At 33.5% G+C, this 20,616-nt stretch overlaps 3 protein-coding genes across 8 annotated transcripts; 2 read left to right on the top strand and 1 right to left on the bottom strand.

Annotated features, from left to right (window-relative positions):
- The first annotated feature begins 3,002 nt into the window (after positions 1-3,002).
- On the top strand, positions 3,003-9,833 carry LOC106641157 (glucocorticoid-induced transcript 1 protein). Of its 3 annotated transcripts, XM_023392137.2 has the most exons (9): positions 3,003-3,683; positions 3,846-4,092; positions 4,178-4,275; positions 4,380-4,525; positions 4,607-4,773; positions 4,853-4,991; positions 5,156-5,236; positions 5,693-5,828; positions 5,912-9,833. In XM_023392137.2, exons 1-9 carry the CDS (start codon positions 3,457-3,459, stop codon positions 6,090-6,092), a joined length of 1,422 nt encoding a protein of 473 aa, XP_023247905.1. In that variant the 5' UTR covers positions 3,003-3,456; the 3' UTR covers positions 6,093-9,833. The 3 variants fall into 3 exon arrangements, with proteins under 3 accessions (XP_023247905.1, XP_014210926.2, XP_014210927.2); XM_014355440.2 differs by having other exon boundaries at positions 3,003-4,092; XM_014355441.2 differs by lacking the exon at positions 5,156-5,236 and having other exon boundaries at positions 3,003-4,092.
- Positions 9,834-13,060: 3,227 nt separating this feature from the next.
- Positions 13,061-17,080, bottom strand: LOC106641158 (sorting nexin-29). Its single transcript, XM_014355442.3, has 12 exons — positions 16,488-17,080; positions 15,928-16,205; positions 15,524-15,813; positions 15,291-15,416; positions 14,948-15,227; positions 14,746-14,875; positions 14,445-14,677; positions 14,160-14,378; positions 13,929-14,085; positions 13,704-13,844; positions 13,487-13,626; positions 13,061-13,419 (listed from the first exon to the last, which is right to left on the bottom strand). Exons 1-12 carry the CDS (start codon positions 16,488-16,490, stop codon positions 13,335-13,337), a joined length of 2,082 nt encoding a protein of 693 aa, XP_014210928.2. The 5' UTR covers positions 16,491-17,080; the 3' UTR covers positions 13,061-13,334.
- Positions 16,752-20,447, top strand: Mrgn1 (Mahogunin ring finger 1). 4 transcript variants are annotated; one of them, XM_089592860.1, is made up of 10 exons: positions 16,752-16,804; positions 17,623-17,719; positions 17,798-17,916; positions 17,996-18,258; positions 18,330-18,471; positions 18,553-18,756; positions 18,829-19,065; positions 19,146-19,306; positions 19,380-19,653; positions 19,738-20,447. In XM_089592860.1, the coding sequence occupies exons 2-10, from the start codon at positions 17,632-17,634 to the stop codon at positions 19,912-19,914; spliced, it is 1,665 nt and encodes a 554-aa protein (XP_089448986.1). In that variant the 5' UTR covers positions 16,752-16,804; positions 17,623-17,631; the 3' UTR covers positions 19,915-20,447. The 4 variants fall into 4 exon arrangements, with proteins under 4 accessions (XP_089448986.1, XP_089448987.1, XP_089448985.1 ...); XM_089592861.1 differs by having other exon boundaries at positions 16,758-16,781; XM_089592859.1 differs by lacking the exon at positions 16,752-16,804 and adding an exon at positions 17,283-17,523.
- Positions 20,448-20,616: the final 169 nt, after the last annotated feature.

The raw sequence follows: 20,616 nt of genomic DNA, 5'->3' as shown, positions 1-20,616 counted from the left end.
AGAAACTATTTACAACCGGCTGTTTATAACGGATGCAAACTGCTTTGTTGAAATCGGGACTTTTTTGTACTTTCGCTGGTGAAGAGCGAAATAAGTAAAAAATGCATTAATAGCACATCTACACGTAATTTATTTTGGATTACAGTAAAACCATTGGAAATCTCAGGAAAATCACTCTAAATCGAAAAAAAAAAAAAAAAAAAAAAAAAAAAAAACGTTGCAGGACTACAAGGTGTTTATTTTTTTTCATAGAACTACACACAATATTGACCAACGTATCTAATAAGCCTCTGTCAATAACAATGTGCACCATTATTCATCACACAAGCGATATTGAAAATAACGAAATCCCCATCAATCTTGATCGGACATAAAGGATAATAAGTATGTATTTTTTTATTTATTTGAACTTCTATTTTAATAATTTTTTCCTTCCGATGCTTAGTTCGGAAATTGTAAAATTTTTACAATAATCGTGAATTTGGTTAATTATATATATTTGGTACTTGTATATACACTTTAAGTTCAAGCGACTTAATTATTTACACCATTGAACCAAAAAACACGGCAATTACATGTAAAGAAAGAACATGCATCAATTATTTTAAAAATTACCGATGTTTCAAGCTAACTTGCCGATACTTGGAGTCAGTGCAAACTGGTGCGTTGGAGGCCCACAACTCTCACGCGCAGCTTATACTTACCCTTGTACCTGGTAGGTACGGGTTTACGAATCCGCGGGGGCGTAGTAAAAAAAAGGGGCGATGGGGGTAGGGGAAATGACTAGACACGCGCGTGCAGTTCAGCCTTACAATTATACTTGACTTGAGTAAAATATATACTTATGTGGATCATTTCACAAAAAAAATTGCGATGTTTTTTAAAGGTGTGCAAAATGAGATTTTCAGTGTTTGATATAAATTTTGTTTTTCCATGTCGTGTAAATTTCAAACTATAGATTATAACACTTTGGGCTCCGATTCTAGTGTCGTTTTTCAAAAGCTCACGATATTTTGAAAAAATACTGAAAGAGCGTTTACCGTAATGTTCTTTTGCCCTAAATATGAGGATTTTGCAATGACACTTTGTTTGGTATATGTTACGCACGATAGTCAGGCACCTTCATCTACTATGGCCACTTCGATAATTTGAAAAACCATTGAGATTATTATACTATTAGGTACATTGCGGTATTTACCTTTTACCGGTGCAAATTAATGCTCATGCAGTATTCGCAACTACCATGTGACTATGTAGCCACATTAGACTTTATGGTTGCAAGAAAATTGACGGTGTTCTCGTTTGTACTCCACAATACAAAAAAAAAAAAAAAAAAAAAAACAATTTATTTATTTCGAGGGTTCAAGAATTGATCTATTGGACGAATCAAATTATGTATTTCACGCAATTAAAAAGTATCCAAAGTCAGCTTAACGGCTAAAACGGCTAGTACTTTTTCAATAAAATATTTGATTGTCTTGTTTTTTTTTTTTTTGTTTTTTTTTCTTTATTTTTCATCTTACGGCCACGCAAAAAATTATTTCAATTCAATCTAAAAAATGTATTTAGTTAAATTTAATTTACACGGTTTAAAAACAATTGTGAGTTGAAATAATTTTTCATACATATAAATATATGAAAAAAGCTTTATGGTATTCTTATTGCGGTTTTTGCGAAATGATCCATATATACTTGCAGGGTAAGTACATGTGTGTGCAAAGTGTAGAGAGAGAGAGAGAAAAGAGAACAGTCAACAGAACAAAGCAGAAAGCAGATGAAAGTACACTGCGAGTACTACTACGAGTACTACGACGGCGCGGCGGCGGCGGCCGACGGCGCGCGTGTGCGGTATACAGTGTATTAGTGTATACACAGTTACACTACATACACACTCACATATCTTGTGGATGGGCGAATGAGAATTTGAGAAGTGAATGAAAGTAACAATGGTCTCTTATGGTGTGGTTCAGTGGTTGTAAATTTATAGTTGTTAATGCGGTATTGCATTTGTGTTCTGTTGAGTTGACTATCCCATTCGATTGAATCGCTATGACGCTTTAATTGCGAGAAGAATTTTTGTGTCTCAGGTGGACTAATAGATGATAGAAAAGTGTCAATTTTATCGGTACATCAAGCGGGAAACATGGTTAATATAGCTATTAATTTTTATCGATGAAAGAAGTATCGTTACTGTCGTTAGTCATAGGATACATGATTATTTTTCAATACTCAGTACACTTACTCACTACCATTCACACGTAAAGATATGCAGTATGTACTTATTATGTAGCGTGTACGTATATATACCACAGGTAATCCTACTCTCTACGTGTACGTAGTACGTACGTACTCGATAATATACAAGTGTGTGTGTAAAGATTTGTATAAATGGTTATTCAGTCTACAAGACTACAAGTGCTGTGCGTGCAATAGTATACTTACTACGTTTAACAATGAACGGCTGAACGAAGGACGAGACGACGTCGACTCGACGAGGTTGTATACCTATATATATATTCAAGTAGCAGCCGGAAAAGAATTGAGCATACTCGAGCATAATATAAGTACCCTTGTACACAGGTATAATGAATTAAATAATAATTAGTTTACAAAAAAATATCAGCAGCAGTACCCTAAATCCTTGGTGCTATACATATATATCGCCCATCGGGGAAGATAAAGAAAAAGACACGTATAGCCGTAAGAGAGAGGAGAAGAGAGCGCGAGACGCGAGAGAGAGGAAAGGAAGATACGACAGCAGTTATATAGAACGCGGACGTACTCTTGTGAGTCTTGCGGTGTGGTGAGAAGAAAGAGAGAGAGGAGAGAGGAATATTATACTGTGGAACAAGACACGCGCGTGTATAAAAAAGAGCCTCTATCATATGTGTGCTACTATATATACGAGAGGCCGAGAGGGGTGTCCTCCTCCCTGTCCCCTAACACGACCCGACCCGGACTCTTGTGAGTGTGCAATGTGTAAACGACGTGAGTACGAGTACGAGTACGACGAGCGTATGCAGTCATCGTGGTGGTGGAGTACGTAGTATACGTACTACGTATGGGTAGCGCGACGCGAGGAGCGTAGGCAAGAAAGAAATAGTAAGCCAGCCAGAGAGCAGCAGAGCGCATCAGAGAACGGCGGCGTCAGCAGCGGACCCACGGTCTGCCGGACCTCTTTCTCTCTCTCGTACACACGGTTTCTCTCTGCTGCAGTTCTATACCCCGCGGATGAGATAGTACCAGCATCCCTTCGCGCTCGTCGTCGTAGAGTCGTCGTAATCATCATCGGCGCCTTCTTTGCCATAGTGTGCACACAGAGTGCTAGCTGCTGCCTCTGATAGATTTCGGAGCAGCGCAAACATCCTCGTCGCCGTATACCTGGTGTCTCGCCTAGCTGGTCGATCAAGACCTAGACGTGCACTTTGAGGGTAAAGCTGACGCTGCAGGTATAAGATGTCGGCCTCATCGCAGCGGATTGAGCGGATGCGCAAGTCCTCGCCATGCTCAACGGGCAAGCAGGGCCCGATGCGGGCCACTCTGCCCGTCAGCTCATTGCTCCGGCAAAGCAGGCAACAACCGCCCGGCAGTAGCGGCGCCGGAACCACCAATGCCGGTCCCGGGGGGCCCCGCAAGAGCAACAGCAGCAGCCCCAACGTCTCGCCGACCAATAGCGCGAACGCGGCCACGAGCACGGGCACCGGGACCCCCACCGGCGTTGTGAGCCTCGTCGTCGTTGGGCCCAATGGTGCCACAAGTTCTGCCAGTGCTGGTGGTGCTGGTTCAGGAAGCGCTGCCGGATCTGCTGGCGCGACGACCGTTGCGTCGTCCAGCTGCTCTGGTGGCTGGAGGGCCCGAATCTCGCCGGAGGCAGCTGCTTCCGGACAACGGAGTCCCGGTTCCCTTTCTTGCAAGGGCTACTTTGCCAAGTCCAAGACCCTCAGTGCCCGTTGCTCCGATAGTCTTGGCGCCGGTCAGAGTATCCGCAGGACCGCATCTCTTGACACGATCTACCTCAAGGGCCAGTGGCCCCGCGACTCTCATTCTCATTACATGCATCACACCAGTCTACTCGTCGACAAGGCTACTCAGGTCGGTACATACAGCACGCTTGTACACGCTCTTGTTATCAATTGATCAAAATATAAAAGCCACTTTTGATTTTTTATGATTGCAGACTGATGACTGGTCCAATGAGCTCAAAAAGCCCCACAGCCGTCATGCAACAGAACAAAGCATTCCAGATGAAAAACTGGAAAAGTACTTTAGGCATCGGTGCGTTTTTTTTTTTTTTTTTTTTTTTACATTTTTAAATACTCATCAAACAAGTATGTTTATACAGTAATTCATTGATCATACCAATGTTGATTGATATTCAGGTTACAACAACGAACAAATAAGGAAAGCAATAGCAGTAGAGAGAGAACAGCTGCATTTGGTCTTATTATGCCTGGTGGTCCACCACCAGCTCTACCTGGAGATCACTCTGTTCTTTTGCCTAGTATTGCTTCACAAACGTCTGCCTGTAGGTTTAAATTAAAAAAAAAAAAAATGTTTCTGTTACGTGATACTAGAAATCGGCTTTATGTTTGGTTTTTTTTTTCAGTCAATCAATTTAACTTAGGTACAAAGGCAAGTCCTATGAATATACCTGTAAAACCTATGAGGCCTCCTATGCGTTCTTCGATTGAAGGATTGAATCAAGAAATCGAAGGTCTAGTGCTTAAATCCTCTAACAATTTTAATGATCCAGATCACCTAATTGAGGATAAGGTTTGTACATTTTTATCAAAGACATTTGAAACAACCATTCTTTATTTAATTATTTTTATTTTTTCATTCACAATTTCAGTATGCAAGATATCGTGACCAGATGACACCTGAAGGTCATCGTGCTCCTCTGGCTGATTTATTCAGAGCCAATCGCAGTGTCAATAGTGTCAATACTCAGACGCCTGCCACTGATCTTCCTTCGAGTTCTTATTCCTCAGGTAAATTTTTTTTTTCATCTCATTTTTCACTAACTTTAAATACATCAGAAACTGTTGTTTTATTAACTTTCAAAATACATTTCTCTTTCTGAAATCGATTACTGGACTGGTAAATTCAATTACGAATTCAACGAATTCAATTATAAACGCCTTTCTTCAAGCAGGCCCTCCATCTAGGAATTCAGAATCTCCGTTAATACCAGGTTCAATGGAATTGTCGCGTCCATCTAGTGACCTGCTACAAGGTCGGCTTTCACTTAAAAAACTTGAAAAGCTTCTTATTACTAAACTATTTTTTATTTATTACGTAGTTCTTTCTTCTAGAGTAGTATTCAAATTAGTGGTTGGTTATTATTTGCCGTCCTCGCGTACAATTATTTTTCGTACACTCACGAGTATTTGCTTGAAATTTTTATAAATTTCTTACACCTATTACTCAAAAATTAAATACTGTTCCCCAAAAAATTTTAATCCAATCATGATTAAAAATTTATCAAAAAGTGATTCTTGAAAAAAAAAAAAAAAAAAATGTAACACTGCTAGATTTGAAAAATGTTTTCATGGTTGCGTTAAGATTGTTTCCTGTTGTAAACAATATGTAGTAATAATGTGTATATTTAGTATTAGTTTTGTCATGCATGGTATTCATTGTGCATCTAAATTTATAATGAAAGTATTTAACCTTTCTTTTATTTTTACAGGTGGAAGTCGTGGCTCCACGCCAGAGCAGGAACGAGAAGGACGCTTGGGTACTTCTCCTCACATCAACAGGTTTCTCGCTAGAGAACCACCAGATGGCTGTGAAAAAGTCAATACTAAGTTTGTTGAAGAAGTTAGGTGAGAATTTTTTGTAGCACTTGAAAATATTCTATAAATGGAAGAAAAAAACTGAAAACTAACGCACAATAATCATTTGACAGGCGGCCGATGGCGGATTTGAGTAAACTTGACTATTGCTCGAAGCCTTGCGTTGCATTCCAATTAAAGCCAAGCCTAGGGTCGGCGTTCCTTCCATTGCAGCAGGTCAGTCCAACCATGGTTACTACTAGTACGTCGCCTTCGTCACACACAGCGCCAACAACTCCACCTCCAAATCCATAGTCCTTGGCTATATTTTTCAGTGGGAAACGCGTTAATCTAAATGGTATAAATATGACTTACATATATATGAATATATATATTTTTATTTAATTAACATTGCGGCTAGGAAGTCAGCATCTTTTACAAAACAGAAATCAATGCACATACTTTCTAACCTACATAAACTATTTAGAAAGGAAGCGTATAGTTACCCATGAAAAAGTAAGCTGATACCCAGTGTGGCTCAAAAGGTCTGATTTTGGGCCAAATAATTGTGTTGCTATGAATTTCGAATTGCATCAACACTCAGACAAAAATCAAACAGACAAATGTGAAACAAGAGTTTTATTTAAATGGCTCTTAGACTTTGTCGCATATTTTAATAGTGTTGAAGGTGACTAAAAAATAAAAAAATAAAAATTGAAAAAAAAAAAAACGAATAAAGGGATGAAAAACACAATAACGACAAATATACGAGGAACAATAATTTGTGATAATTAAGAAGAAGAAAAGTTTGAAAATGAATATTGTGTTCTATATAAAATGAAACTCACAAAGTTGTGTGTATTCTAAATTTAGTGCAAAAAGTGTCTTAAATGACTAATTTTTATAATGCAAGGGTGAGAACATTCAGAAAATTAGTAATGAGATAACGAGAAAAGTATTAAATTTAAATGTTAGAATCATTGATGCAAAATTATGAAAATTTACTTAAACTATGTGTATGTTTCAATATGTACATAAGAGTACATGTTTTTAAAATTCTTAACAAGCTCATGGTAGCTATTGTTAAGAGTAATTCAGCTTTGTGCACACAATAGAAAGTAATTTCTTGTAAAAATTCTCAACCACTTATTGATTTTTTCTGTATAGTAGTAATTATTATACTATAATAACTAGTGTATGCTCAGAAATATTAGATATTTTTTTATGTTATTGTTACAACTAACACGTAGGGAGACTGATGCGACTTCTATGATTTTTTGTTTTTAAACAAGCAAAATGATGACAAGTATCAACATTTTTATACACTTATTCTTTATTACATGTATTTTTTTATGTATCCAGTAAGGAATGGTGACACGTCAATCCGAATAAAAGGAGAAATCAGATTTTTGCTGGTTAGAGTGCTTTTTATAAAAAAAAATGTAATGAGCGGCTAAATTTATGCAAAAGACTACACTTTTTTGCGTACAACATACGACTACTACATGTGTTACCAGAGCAAAAATATAATTATAACGTTGATTATGTTACTTATTTTTTAGTGGATCTATTTCAATTTCGAAGACCTCCGAGTTAACATGTATCTTTACCTATACTAGATAAATTTACTTTATTATCGCGGGAGCTCCTACTAAAAATTTTTTAACAAAACGCGCATTCAACTAATAGTTTTTCTTAACTGCATGAACACGCCAAAATACATATTTTTAAGTTTAGGAGAGAAAATGTTGTATTAAGGTACTTTGTCTCGTTGCACAAAAAAATTATCCATATTTTCATTAAAAAAAAAATTATTTACAAAAATGTTGTTACTTTCTCCCATTAACAAATTTTTTATCCAACATTTTCCTACAAACTGTTAACTTCAAAATATTTTAGATTGAATAAAAATATAAAAAACCATCTTTTACCATTTTTGCTATCAAAAGTATAATGATCTCATTACTGTAGAATACTTTGTTACGTGAAAAAAAAAATAGTAAGGCGGTGCGTCGCGAGAATGATCAACTTTCGTACGTTACAACTTATACTACAAGAAAAAGCTTAGCCGTTTTTAAAACAGTTGAACTCAATGGTGTGAACGTAAAATAATTGACAGATTTATTTGAATGCTCAAAGTACAAGTGAATATATTTTTGTTATTGTGATCTATAACATTTTTTTTGCTAGATACTCGTAGATTTTCATATACACAAATTCAACCGATCTAACTTGAAATTTATATAATTCTGATTTAATAATTTATGCCCCACCATGAAATTTTATTAGTTGTACATGCAGTGACATTAACGATGCAGCATAGTTTTTCGTTTACTTAAGTTGAATGAATTAAAATTACAGAACTGTCATAAAAATAAAAATAGAAAAAGACGATTGCTACCAACTTGGGATTTTTACAGTTTTTTTAAAGCCCAGAAGTACTATTTAAGCAAGATGAATAAATTTCTAATGGCTGTTCTTTCATAAAATAGTTATTTTATTAATCATGTGATTTGTTGAATGCGGGTAAATGTATTGCTAAAGTATAGAGAATTGAAAGCAAATAAAAAATTAATTCGAAAGCCTTAAAATTCATTTGAGTTTTGCTCTGGTAAAAATAAAAGGCATTCTCGTGGAGTAGCCGTGCCTAAAAAAAAGAGCGTTTTAAGAAAATAAGGTAATATATATAAGAAAGATACCCGAAGGCTAAATTTCGTATGGTAAACGAATATGCTGCTTATTGTGGGGTCAACTTGAGCAGTGTTGCGACTTAGAAGCCATCTGATACATAGGGCTACTTGAAAGGATGGGACAAAACTACAATCTGCAATAAGTAGGGAAAAATTTATAATCCACATATTTTCAAGAGACAGATAGATAGATAGATAGAATAAGTTTATTAAGGCTTTGGGGTCATGCCCCATATAGCCCTGAATATGCAAATACAATTTGATTAACAATTAACAGAGTATGTTATTGTAAAAAAGAATGGATGAGCTTAACGAGTACAGGACTACAATAATGACGAGAATGATTGTACGAGTGGTAAATGTGATGAATAATAAAAAATCGAATATAACAGACTTGACAATATATGTAAATTAAAAATGTATTACATTATTGTTAAAAAACTGTAAAGTGTGATAGGTCGTCGACGTCGAAACTTGACGTGTGTGCGTACAAAAGCGTATGATGTTCTCTGATTATCGTATGTAAACGTACACGCGATATTAAAGTTACGGTGCGAAAATCTACGCAAACTATCGTGTCAGAAGTGCATTTTACGTATGAGATTTTTTATTTTCAAAGGGATACAAATATTTTAATAGTACTATACTAAAATTTTGGGTGAAAAGAGGAATTACGTCGTATAGATAAAAATTTCATAAAAATGAAAATTTCCGTTACGGCATACTACGAAGGTACCTTGTGTGAGAAAGTAGGTTGGGGCCCCGAGAAGCAAACTTAATGTTGAGTTTTATAAATTAATTGAAATAACCGGTTCTAATAATACATTTTTATTCGTATCGAAAAATAGTACTTATCGAAAAATAAGTCTGTAAATTTTGTCTCGATAGCAATAATTACAACCAAGGATAGGAGCACAATCCTACATTCATTGCAATGTCTCGGAATACGAATGATTTCTATCTTTCATGCTTATAATGTCTCTAGATAATCGTTCTTGTATCTGAGATGTTGATGTCACAGAATGCTTAGTGCAGACTTTTTTATTTGTTTACTTCATAATCTTTACAAATAAAATTATAAGTACTTCTTTTGAAAATAGAAGATCTCTACTTACTTCGACTCACTAACATTTCACTTCTGTTTATTTTCAATAAAGGTTGTATGTATTTTTTACAACGTGTATATAAATGTGTATTTAAATATTCTTAAAAAAACAAATTTATGAACAATTTTTACATAGCTAGCTTTATACAATAACAAATCTCTAGTGCTGCTGCTGCTGCTTCTGTACACATTCAGTTATTTTTTTTTTTACTTCACTTCATCACCGTTTGCCAAATTAAATTAGCCTACGATACATTACTTCGAGCTAGCGCAATTTTTTGAATTTAAGTAAGTTTTAATATAGAAGGTGAAAATTAGAATATAACTAAATATGAGAATTTGTAAATTTTAAGAAATTGAAGCTTAACAAGTTTACACTTGTTTAAAATTATAACAAATTTTAGTGGTGAACCTTAAGGTACCTGGCACATTTATAGGCTCTCTTTTATTCGGTTTATATTTCTTAAAATCTTGGACATACTATCATGATTGATTGTTACTTGTTATGCTACTAACAAATTCGGCAGACTTTAGTAATCGGATTCTCTTGAAATTTATTAATGTTTTATTTTAATGTTTAATTTATTACGATAAAAAATCCCGCTTCTTTCTAGGTTTTTGCAAGGTACTTACATTAAGTTTTAAGCTTTCCATTTTAATGTATTATTTTATATTTTAAGACAGATTCTTGCCAAACTTTAATTTTTTATTTTACAAATTCTGTGAATAATATTTTTAAAATGACTCAACTTTATTACATGAAACAAAATATTTAGACTTATTCATCACAAATACAAATTAGCATGTAATAAAAAACAAAGTTAAAAACTGTATTACGTTATAGATTTCAATGAAATTAAAAAAAATTAATTTCATAAGAAAAAGTTAGTTCTAACTTTCGATTTTACGTCAGTAATTAAGATTTAATCTTGTATTATATTTTAAATATTATTATTATTATTATTATTATTATTGTTATTATTAAAAGCTACCTATCATCGATATCTTTGAACCTTTTTTTAAGAATTTTTGTAGAAATTTTTTTTTTATCTTATGATGCAAACTTATCAAGGTATTTTCAACACATTTTATATTATAACTGTAAATATTGTATAAATCTTGAAGAAAAAAAAATGTAAAAGAATACTATTTCCGTAAAAAATGTATAACTATAAAAATATTTCAAGTTCATAACTCTATAATAGTTTATCGAAAAAGAGTATTTAAAAATTATCGATAATTATATCCAAATAGACTACATATGTTAACATTCGTGCAATACAACGGTATGTTAACTCAATTATTATTAATATTATTATTATTATTCGCCTTATTTATAAATTACAAAAATGTGGCAAAAAGTGGCAAAGACTGCTCTAAAATTACAAAAAGTAAAATTACTTCCAATTAAAAAAAAAAAAAAAATTCATAGTCAACACTATTGGAAACTGTTCGAAGAATGATTTAACATGTAGTTTCTTATCTTAACATATCTTACGAATTATTCGATGTGAAAAATATCTGAGCAGGTTTCAGAAAAGCTTAATAATTCTTGTCAATTATCAAAATTTAGTTAGCCCTAGGACTGCAACTTGAATGATTTTTTTCAAACTTAAGACCTTTGATCATAGAAACACTTATGGTGCGAGAATTTTAGAAATGGAGTTAAATAAGATAAACAGATGTAAAACAGAATCTCTTGAAATTTTAGACATCAATAGGTCCTAGGGACGCAAAACTTAGTTTGTTGAGCTGTAAATCTATTGTAAATTATAAATGAAGCGACTTATCGTTTTACACAACATTTATTTATTTATTTGTTACAATACGGGAATGACCAGTATTGTAATAAATATGCCCCTATTATAACATTGCGATATAATTCAAAACACTGCATATATATTAACTGAACATTATGAAGTTTAAACGTATAAATTGAATGAGTGTAGATACGGCAATTATCGATTTTTTAAATTGTCTTAATAAATTAAACGACACGAGAAATAATGTATATAATGTTACAAAAAATTTTGATTTTAAAAACAATACGTTGTTTATACAAAAAAAATACCAGTAAATGCTTTTCAAAAGCATTCTTGATTATCACTTGTATTATTTTTTAATTTGTATTACTACACTGGATTCGATAAAAATTATATCTAAGCACTTTTTTATTTTAATTCAGCATGTATATGAAATAAAAATGTACATTATGTGTAAAAATCTTACCAAAATTCTTGTTCTGTTAATTGATAACACTGTACCGAGATCGAGCGCTAAGTGCCAGTATTGCGCACTGGAACTACTAGGTAAGATCTATGAGTTCTTATTTTCAAAACCGCTGTCAGCTATTAAACACAAAACTTTTTTAAATTCGTTTTTACTGAAAATTTTTTTATTTAATAAAATCCAAAGACTAGATTAAAAGAAGAATATGGAAAAACGATTCTGCTACATATTCTGAAATTTGATCATCTTAAAGTTATCGTAGATAATATTAGTTTAAAAATTAAGCGGTTTTTTTTTATCGATTATGACGTTTTTTCATTCTATTGTATGTACCTTTAATTTGCAACTTTAAAATTCAAAATCATTATTATTATTTAACGCGTTTCACAGTGGGGTCAAATCCGAAAAAGCTAGCCAAAAGTCAGAAAATCAAGTACTTATTAAAAACTTTACTTCAGTATTTTTAGGGTCGCTGATAACAAATTTCATATTTTTAATAAGTTCACCCCTTCATTCCCTTATTGACCACGTTCCGAGTGTTCCGACTGCGATTTACGACGAGATTACGAGAAAAGGCGCATACATGGTTTCAGTTTTTAGGATGTCGCTTCCAAGTAGAAACTTTATTTTTTACTTTTTGCCAGCTTTTTTGGCTTTGACTCCACTGTGAGTTTGGGTCACATTTTTATGGTTTGAAGCAACCCGCATCAAACAATTTATCTGAGTTAGTAAGAAAAACGATTCATTATTTTTCATAGTTTTCTTGTGACTGAGTGTATTTCATTCGACGATATTTTTTTTCCAAATTTAATTTTTATCAGCTATTAAATTTAACTTGTAACAAATATTGTACATTGTAGTTTTTACGTTTAATGATGAAATATATGACGTTTTTTTTTAAATATCGGATCGGAGATTTACGCGAAAATCAGATTTTAAAACTTATCAAGTCAAAGTATTTAATAAAGGCATAACTGCTTTTTCCTAACTCATGAAAATTTTGTTTATATTTTTTAAAATGTATAACGGTGGATGGAGTCCGATGCTTGAGTAGTTGTATTTATTGCACCTGACGGGGCGAAAAAGGTTTAATTAATTTTTTTTTGTCATTTAATTAATGATTTCAGGCACTTTCTATACACAACAGCCCTTTGACTGTAAAATAATTAGTAAATTATTTTACTGAAAAAATAATTTTGTACAGGTAATGTAGAGTACACAAAGAAAAGCACATTGTTTTTTTTTATAAAAGTCCAACTTTTTTATATATATATATTTCAACACTTTGTTTAAAATTCATTTTTACAATACACAAAAGAAACAAATCATTTCAACGCCTAGTGAATCAAGGGAGTAATACAAATAACTTTTTTTTAAATTTTAAACCTAGAAAAAATTGAACCGAAAATGTCAGTAAAAAAAAAGTTTTATTTTAATCTCCCTTGAAATCAATATTTAAAAGTTACATAAATATATTAATATGTACAGTATCATATATACTTAATATTTACAAATTATTTAAAAATATAACAATTACAAGCCCATATACTGGGGCGACGATGAGTATGTATTCCTGGCAGAATTATCTCTTTTAACTTCTTCAACGTTTGGAAAATCACTATTTAAAAAATGTATAAATATATGTTTTTACAACTCGATAAAATATGGTGTAAAAAAGTAATTACCCAAAGAAAGGCATCAGTGAAATGAGTGTTTGTTTGCTTGGGCAAGATAAAAATGCTGGTGAACAATGAGAAAGTCTATTTACGATTCGTCTTAGCCACTGCTGTAATTTTTGTCTTCTATCTTCAACAAATTTGGCATCCTGTAATCAGTAATTCGATTAATGGCTGCGTTTACACGTGCATAAAAGTTTTTATCAATTGCTCTAAAATAATATACCTTATTTCCCAAAGTTTTTTTCGGTGGGAATTCAAAAGATGTAATCAGAGCATCGTGTTTCTTCAGTTCTCGATATAATGAATAAAATTGGGCATACCTTCTGTATATGTTCCATTCAGTATCTTTAATACGAACGTATATCTGAAAAAAAGTTATAGGAAAAATATGTATGTATTCTTAGTCGATATGTCATATACAATTAAAGAAAATTAATACTTTTTTTACCTGATAAACGTGGTGAATATCTGATGGTTGACCCGTTAGAAACGCAGATGGTATCCATATATGTATGAAGCATGGCACTTCTAAAGGCAAATCTTCTTCATTTATTGGACCGCGAAGATATTCCAATTCTGCTCTTAGCAGCTTTAACAGTTTTTCTCTGAAATTTTTTTTTTCATCTTTACGTGATTTCATAATTTATACAATTTTTTTTAAATCTCACGAGATACTCACTTATTTGTCAATTGCATTGTTAATCGAGCATTGAATTCCATGAGTTCGGCGTGCATTTCGGCCACTTGAACTAATTTATGTTGATATTCTTGAGATTCCTTGTGATAGTCTAAAGACGAATCTTCTACGGAAACAATATTGTTCGTACCTGAATCTTTTTTTAACATTTGAACCGCTGTAACGTATTTGCGCAATTGTTGACGAAGCAATTCATTTTCCCTAAAATTAACATTGCGTTATTTTATGCGTTAAAAAATTATCACTGGAAAAAAAGTAGTTATTCACCTATTTAAAGTTTGTATTTGTAATTCATGCTTTTCGAGGTAATTTTGATGTTGTCTTTGAAAACGGGCTAGCTGAAATTTACTAGTTAATGCATCCTCTCGTGTTTGCTCCAAAACGTTGTTTAATGATGAAAGTCTTGCACGCAAACTTTCTACATCTAAACTGTCATCATTAAATTGCATATTTACAAGCGGCTCGGTAGCTTCCACTGCTGCTTCAGCCACTTCTGAATCCTGAAAGTTATGTTCCTTTCAAGTAATATTTTAATATTTAAAAAAAAATGTTATATCTTAACACTCACTTCTAGGTAACTTGGCAAGCTAATCATCATGTCATCCAGAGCATTGCTCAATGGTGAGACTGGTACTAATCCACCCATATTTTCGGTATCAGTCAGTGGCGTTAAAAGCCTTTCTTCCTCGTAAGCATCTCTTTAAATATTTATATATACATGTAGTATATTATCAAAACTCAGTTTTACGCATAAAATGATTTATCAATACCTTTCGGTCCACGTAATAGGTTTAATATCCAAAACAACGTCTTCCATATCTGTGCTTAATTGCAATTTTGATGTAGAAGTTGTTGAAGTTGGAGTTGATGGAGTTTCGTTAATTGATGTTGCTACTGGTGAACTTAAACACGCAGAAGATGCACTAGCTGATAAACTATTTCGATGCTTATCATTACTATTGTCGTGATCATCGTTATCTTCATCATCATCAAAGGATATGATATGAGCTGGAACTTTTTTTCGTGCTTTTGAAGAAGCCATTGATGAGCCTTAAAAATTAACCAATTAAATTAGAATAATTGTTCACTCAAACTATGTAATATTTTAATTACCTGGTAATACTGGAGGGATAATTGGTTCCGAATGTAAATTTTTTGATCTTATCAATCTATTTTGTTCTAAACTATTGTCAAACTCACTGTTATCTATACTTATTGCAAAAAGAATTGTTGTGAGACCTGAAAATGAAAAAATTTATACACTGGGTAATTGTAAACACATACATACGCGTGCGGTATAAAAAGAGAATTAATGAAATTTGTAACTTATATAAATACGTATTTACCAGCAGCAACGTTGGGCAGCATGGAAGATTTCTCCTGGTCGAGTAAAAAGGCCCAGTCATTATAATAAGGCTCAATTACCTCGGGATTGATGATGGAATGGAGGTGCCGTTCAAGTGATCGCTCATTTAAGGCAGCGCGAAGCCAGGCGCGTCCACGACCTTGATCCGTTTGAATCTTTTGTAGCACGCTAAAACGCTCCTGCTCGTGCCAAGTCAGTTGTTGGCGGATACATGGCCAAAAGCTTTCGGAATTTTTGGAACTACCTCCAGTCACCAATTCCGATACCTGTCTAATTAAAATAGCAAAATGGTTAATTGTTTTTATTGTTTGTTTGTTTGTTTGTTTGTTTTGTTTGTTTTTTTTTTTTTTAAATCCAATTTTTACGTTACTGAAAGTAAGGCACCTTAAAGCAGCTATCGAAGTTAATTGGTTTTGTTTCTCTGAAGCATGGGGTTTTAGTCCATGAAAGAAAATTTGTTCAAAAACGCAACACAATTGATGAACACATGCATCAGACTCTGTGGCCAACTCGGTTTTTCCACCAAATCTAATGTGACACTGTTTTGTAGCTGCTAACAGGTCTTCCTGGAGTTTTGATCTCTCTTCCGCGCGATCGACGGTTTGGTTTTTATCATCCCTATTGACAGTGCTTGGCACAATAGCAGACATCATACGGAGAGCCTAAAAAATTTATACACACTTTTATTATCATTTGGCTTTGGAAAACACTACATTTGAAAGTTGTAATTACCTAACGAGTTTCACCAATGGTGTGTAAAAAAATGAAATAGAAAATGATAACATTGGTGTAAACGAGCATCGAGCATTAGTCATACAGAAATGATAATCAAGAACTAGGAAGAGAGAGAGCGATGAACAAAGCGTTGATGAAAGGATAAAAAAATATGCGCGAATGCTTCAGAATAAGTATCTTGTACATAGATGTATGTATATATGACAAACCATTCAGCAGCAAAAAAAGCTGTTTGTTTCGATGGCAAGTATGTATGAGTAGGTGCTTGGCGTGCTGTACTAGACACGCTTAGTGAATTCTAGTATGTAATTATCGTGCGCCCAAGTGCATTTGGTTGCTCCTGATCACTAGTGCTGCTCCAACATGGTCGTACACTTTACACATGATCTCTCTGTGTCCTCCAACTTAGTGTTCTGACACGCCATACGTTTGTTGTGTCTCGCAAAAATCAGAACTGTACATCAGCACAAGCTGCACAAGCACAACACAACAGTTCAGCTCAGGTTGCAATTTGCATTTTCACTAGGTATATAAATAAGAGAGAGTATACACACATCCGCCCCCTTCTCTCTCTTTGAATTACTCTCTATAGATATTTCAACTGTATAAAAATATCATCTACGTCTACGTGCACGCATTTTTTTTTTTACTTGTAACCGTATATACAACACCACAATGCCCATATACCATCCCATATTTTCTCATTTCCCAACTTGTACTTTTTTTCGATTTTTTTTCACTTTATATTAGAAATAAACAAATACGAGTTAACGTGTAATATATAACCACAACAATGTGTCAATTAATCTTTTGTCTACTGCTATGCTATAGCTTTAAAATATATATAGGTATACAGTACAAATAAAAGTCTACAGCCGCCGAAGCTGTGAATGCAATATGTACCGATCGAGTACTAACTGCGATACGTACTAGAAGTGATAATACCGACTGCAAAGGTGTTGTGTTTACGTTCATGTTTGCGACTCCTGTTTGGCATTTGGCACTTGGCTGAGTCTGCATCTGCAGAATAAAGTGCAAAACAAGTGTGTGTACTGCATTGTTGTTTGCAACTTACTTTTTTTACGAGTTTTTGACGTTTTTATAGTATATAAATTTCATAAAAATACTAACACATTGTTGTTCTATGCATATCGTAACAAATTAAACATAATGAAGTTGAATGATACTTGAATTGTATTGTTTACTACCATCGGAATAAATTCATTAGTGGTCTTTGGGCCAACCGTAAGTTGATGGAAATACGATAATTAACGAAACACAGTATACGTTGATTTGTAATTATCATTAGCTTATAAAATTTTCAATACTTTTATTATTTTACAGTTGAAGGGTATGGGATCTTTGACTAGTAGACAAAATGCTGGTGTCGAGGAAGTTGACGTTGTTTCCAATCATGCCTACAAATACCCTCCTCGTTCCGGTAAAATCAACATTGTTTATGTTCTTATAAAGTTTATTTGACTTGGTTGGTTGAACGATTCGTTAAAATTTGATGCAGGAAGTTATTTTGGAAGTCATTTTATCATGGGAGGAGAGAGATTTGACACACCTCAGCCAGAAGCATATCTTTTTGGAGAGAATACCGACTTGAACTTTTTAGGAAATAGACCAACTCCAGTATGTACAATTACTAATATTAATTAATCAAACTTTTTATGGCTGGTTTTTGTTTTTACATTCGATTTATTGATTCAAGTTTCCATATCCACCACCCCAAGCAAATGATCCTACAAAGACACTTAAAAGCTTAGTAAACATAAGAAAGGAGTCATTGCGTTTAGTGAGAAATCTTGAAAAATCTCCAGTTGCACAGCAAACTGCAGTTAAAAACTGTAACGAAGGAAACAAGGATAAAAAATCGACTTACTTTAACATAGAGTTTACCTTTGATTGCGATGTAAGATGCGCCATCACTATTTATTACTTTTGCACAGAGGAAGTTACAGCCAAAGGAGTTGCGTAAGTAAATTTTGCGAACACTACAGGAACTTGGGATATTGGGATTTGATTTGCAATAATTATTTATTCAGGTACATACCAAAGGATCCTGTGATGAACTCTGACACATATTACTATAAAAAAGGAGCTAATCAATTGTTTAGCCAAACATCACACGTATTTGATCCATCCCAATATTCTGATGAAGAGTTATCCTACAATACTGACAAAGAAGTATGCTTTTTTGTTCATACATTTTTTTTTTTTTTTTTTTCATCTCAAATAATTATTTTGAGTGATATATTTTTTTGATAGATAATTCCTATAGCAATTCATTGCGTTGCGGAAGAAGGATCTGATGAGCCCAAACAATCTCACACGACTGTTGCTGTTGTAGAAAAACATTCTGATGGATCTTATGTATTAAAAGCATTGAAACAAAAATTGTACGTTGATGGATTATGTTACTTGCTCCAGGAGATTTATGGTATAGAGAATAAAAACACTGATAACCCAAAGGTTGTACTTTATTGTTATAACAGACAAAATTTAAAATAAAAAAAAAATTTTTATTTTTTTTTCCACTTACAGGGAAATGATGAAGATGCAGAAGATAATGGGGCTGAGTGCGTCATTTGCATGTGCGACGTACGCGATACATTAATCTTACCATGTAGGCATTTATGCTTGTGCAATGGGTGCGCCGATTCGCTGAGGTATCAAGCGAATAACTGCCCGATCTGTCGAGCCCCGTTTCGAGCCTTACTTCAAATTAAAGCTCTCCAAAAAGCAACTGGCTCGATAATAACTAATCCACCTCTCTCAGAGGTATTTTTTTCCCACAGTAATTGATTAACATTGAAAAAAAATTAAGTACCAATGCAATACATTTACACATACGTCGTTAGGAAAATTATGAAACGATACCTGCGGGCTACGAAGCTGTTTCCTTGATAGAAGCTTTAAATGGACCCTACACTCCCAGGGCTACTATTCTTCCTCCAGAATCTCCAGATACACCAGACACGGACACTGCAAGTGCTACCCAAGCTGCTGAGATTCTTAATCGGCACGTTGAGTGGCAAAATAAAACATTTTCAAGAAATCTTGTATTGTGTATTTATGAATTTTTTTATTTTCAGATCTATTGAACGGACCGCGATATCGAAACATTCACTATCCAAAGATGGTGACATAATACCAAGAACCAGCAGTGCGCCTTGTCCAACGCCAGAATTTCGCATGTCCGTTCTTTTGGCCAAAGGAGAGAATTCCGGGTCACAAAAAGATCTTCACAACCGTTCGCCGATTCCTCGTAATAAATCGTGTAATCATGCACGTGATAAGTCGAGTCTCAGAACGCGAGATACTTTGAGACTCGTTAACGAGAAGCAACCTGCTGCATCTTTGTATGAGGTGAGAAATTGTTTTCAATCCCTATCAATATTTTTTTACTTGTTAAAAAATTAACCAGTGACATACGCTGTGCGTTGTTTATAGAACCAAAATCAAGATGAAGACAGCGAAGGCGAAAAGTTATCCCCTCTTTTGGATACAACGGCCAGCACCGAAGCTTTGGACACGTCAACTCGAAAAATATGTGAAATTGATGTAGATGACGAACTGACTAATGGTGAAAATGAAACTCAAAATGATAGCACTTGTCATTCTCACTAATTACTACTTTTGATGCAGAGATTTAAGTATGTTCTACAAATAAAAGCGTACCATGCTTTAACAACTTTGAAGCAAGTTTTAGATTAGGATTGTTTGGTAGTCAATTGCTTGACTATCCTACATATATATTCTTTAAAAATTTGCATAGCATACATATAATTTTACTTTATTCTTAAGTTATTGTTATTAACTCTTGCAAGAGGTATTTTCGGTATAGTTTATAATTATTAAATTATTGTATTATATACTTGAGTATTAACTTGCTTCTATCTCAATTATCTGACGTATACAGACTTTTTTGAATAACATTTATAAAAATTCTATTGCATTCTTAAGTTGATCATGGTTGAGTGATGGTTGTCAAATTTTCAGTATTTTCATAATTTACTAAAAATTTGTATGAACCATATGTAGGAAACTTTATACAATTTCTAATTTTATCTTGATGCATTAGATTTGCTCAATTTTTTTTATTTCAGTAGCTAAATGCAACGATACATTTTTTTTTTTTATAAAATAAAGTTATGAAACAAGAAAAATGTTTTTTCTTAATTATGAACATACCCACTCTAAAACATTTTCATATCTGTAAATTTCATTTAATTGAACTCGTAATACATTGGTTTTACAAAAAAAAAAAACTCTAGTACAATTTCGAGATCAATACTTCTAATTGTTTTTTTTTTTTTTTTTTTCTTTTTA

Source organism: Copidosoma floridanum, unplaced genomic scaffold (genome assembly GCF_036245765.1).
Source record: "Copidosoma floridanum isolate Cflo_tuat_1 unplaced genomic scaffold, Cflo_Japanese_pri ptg000019l, whole genome shotgun sequence".
Classification (NCBI taxonomy): Eukaryota; Metazoa; Arthropoda; class Insecta; order Hymenoptera; family Encyrtidae; genus Copidosoma; species Copidosoma floridanum.
Note: the sequence above shows the minus strand (reverse complement) of the source record. Positions and strands in the feature narration are given on the sequence as shown.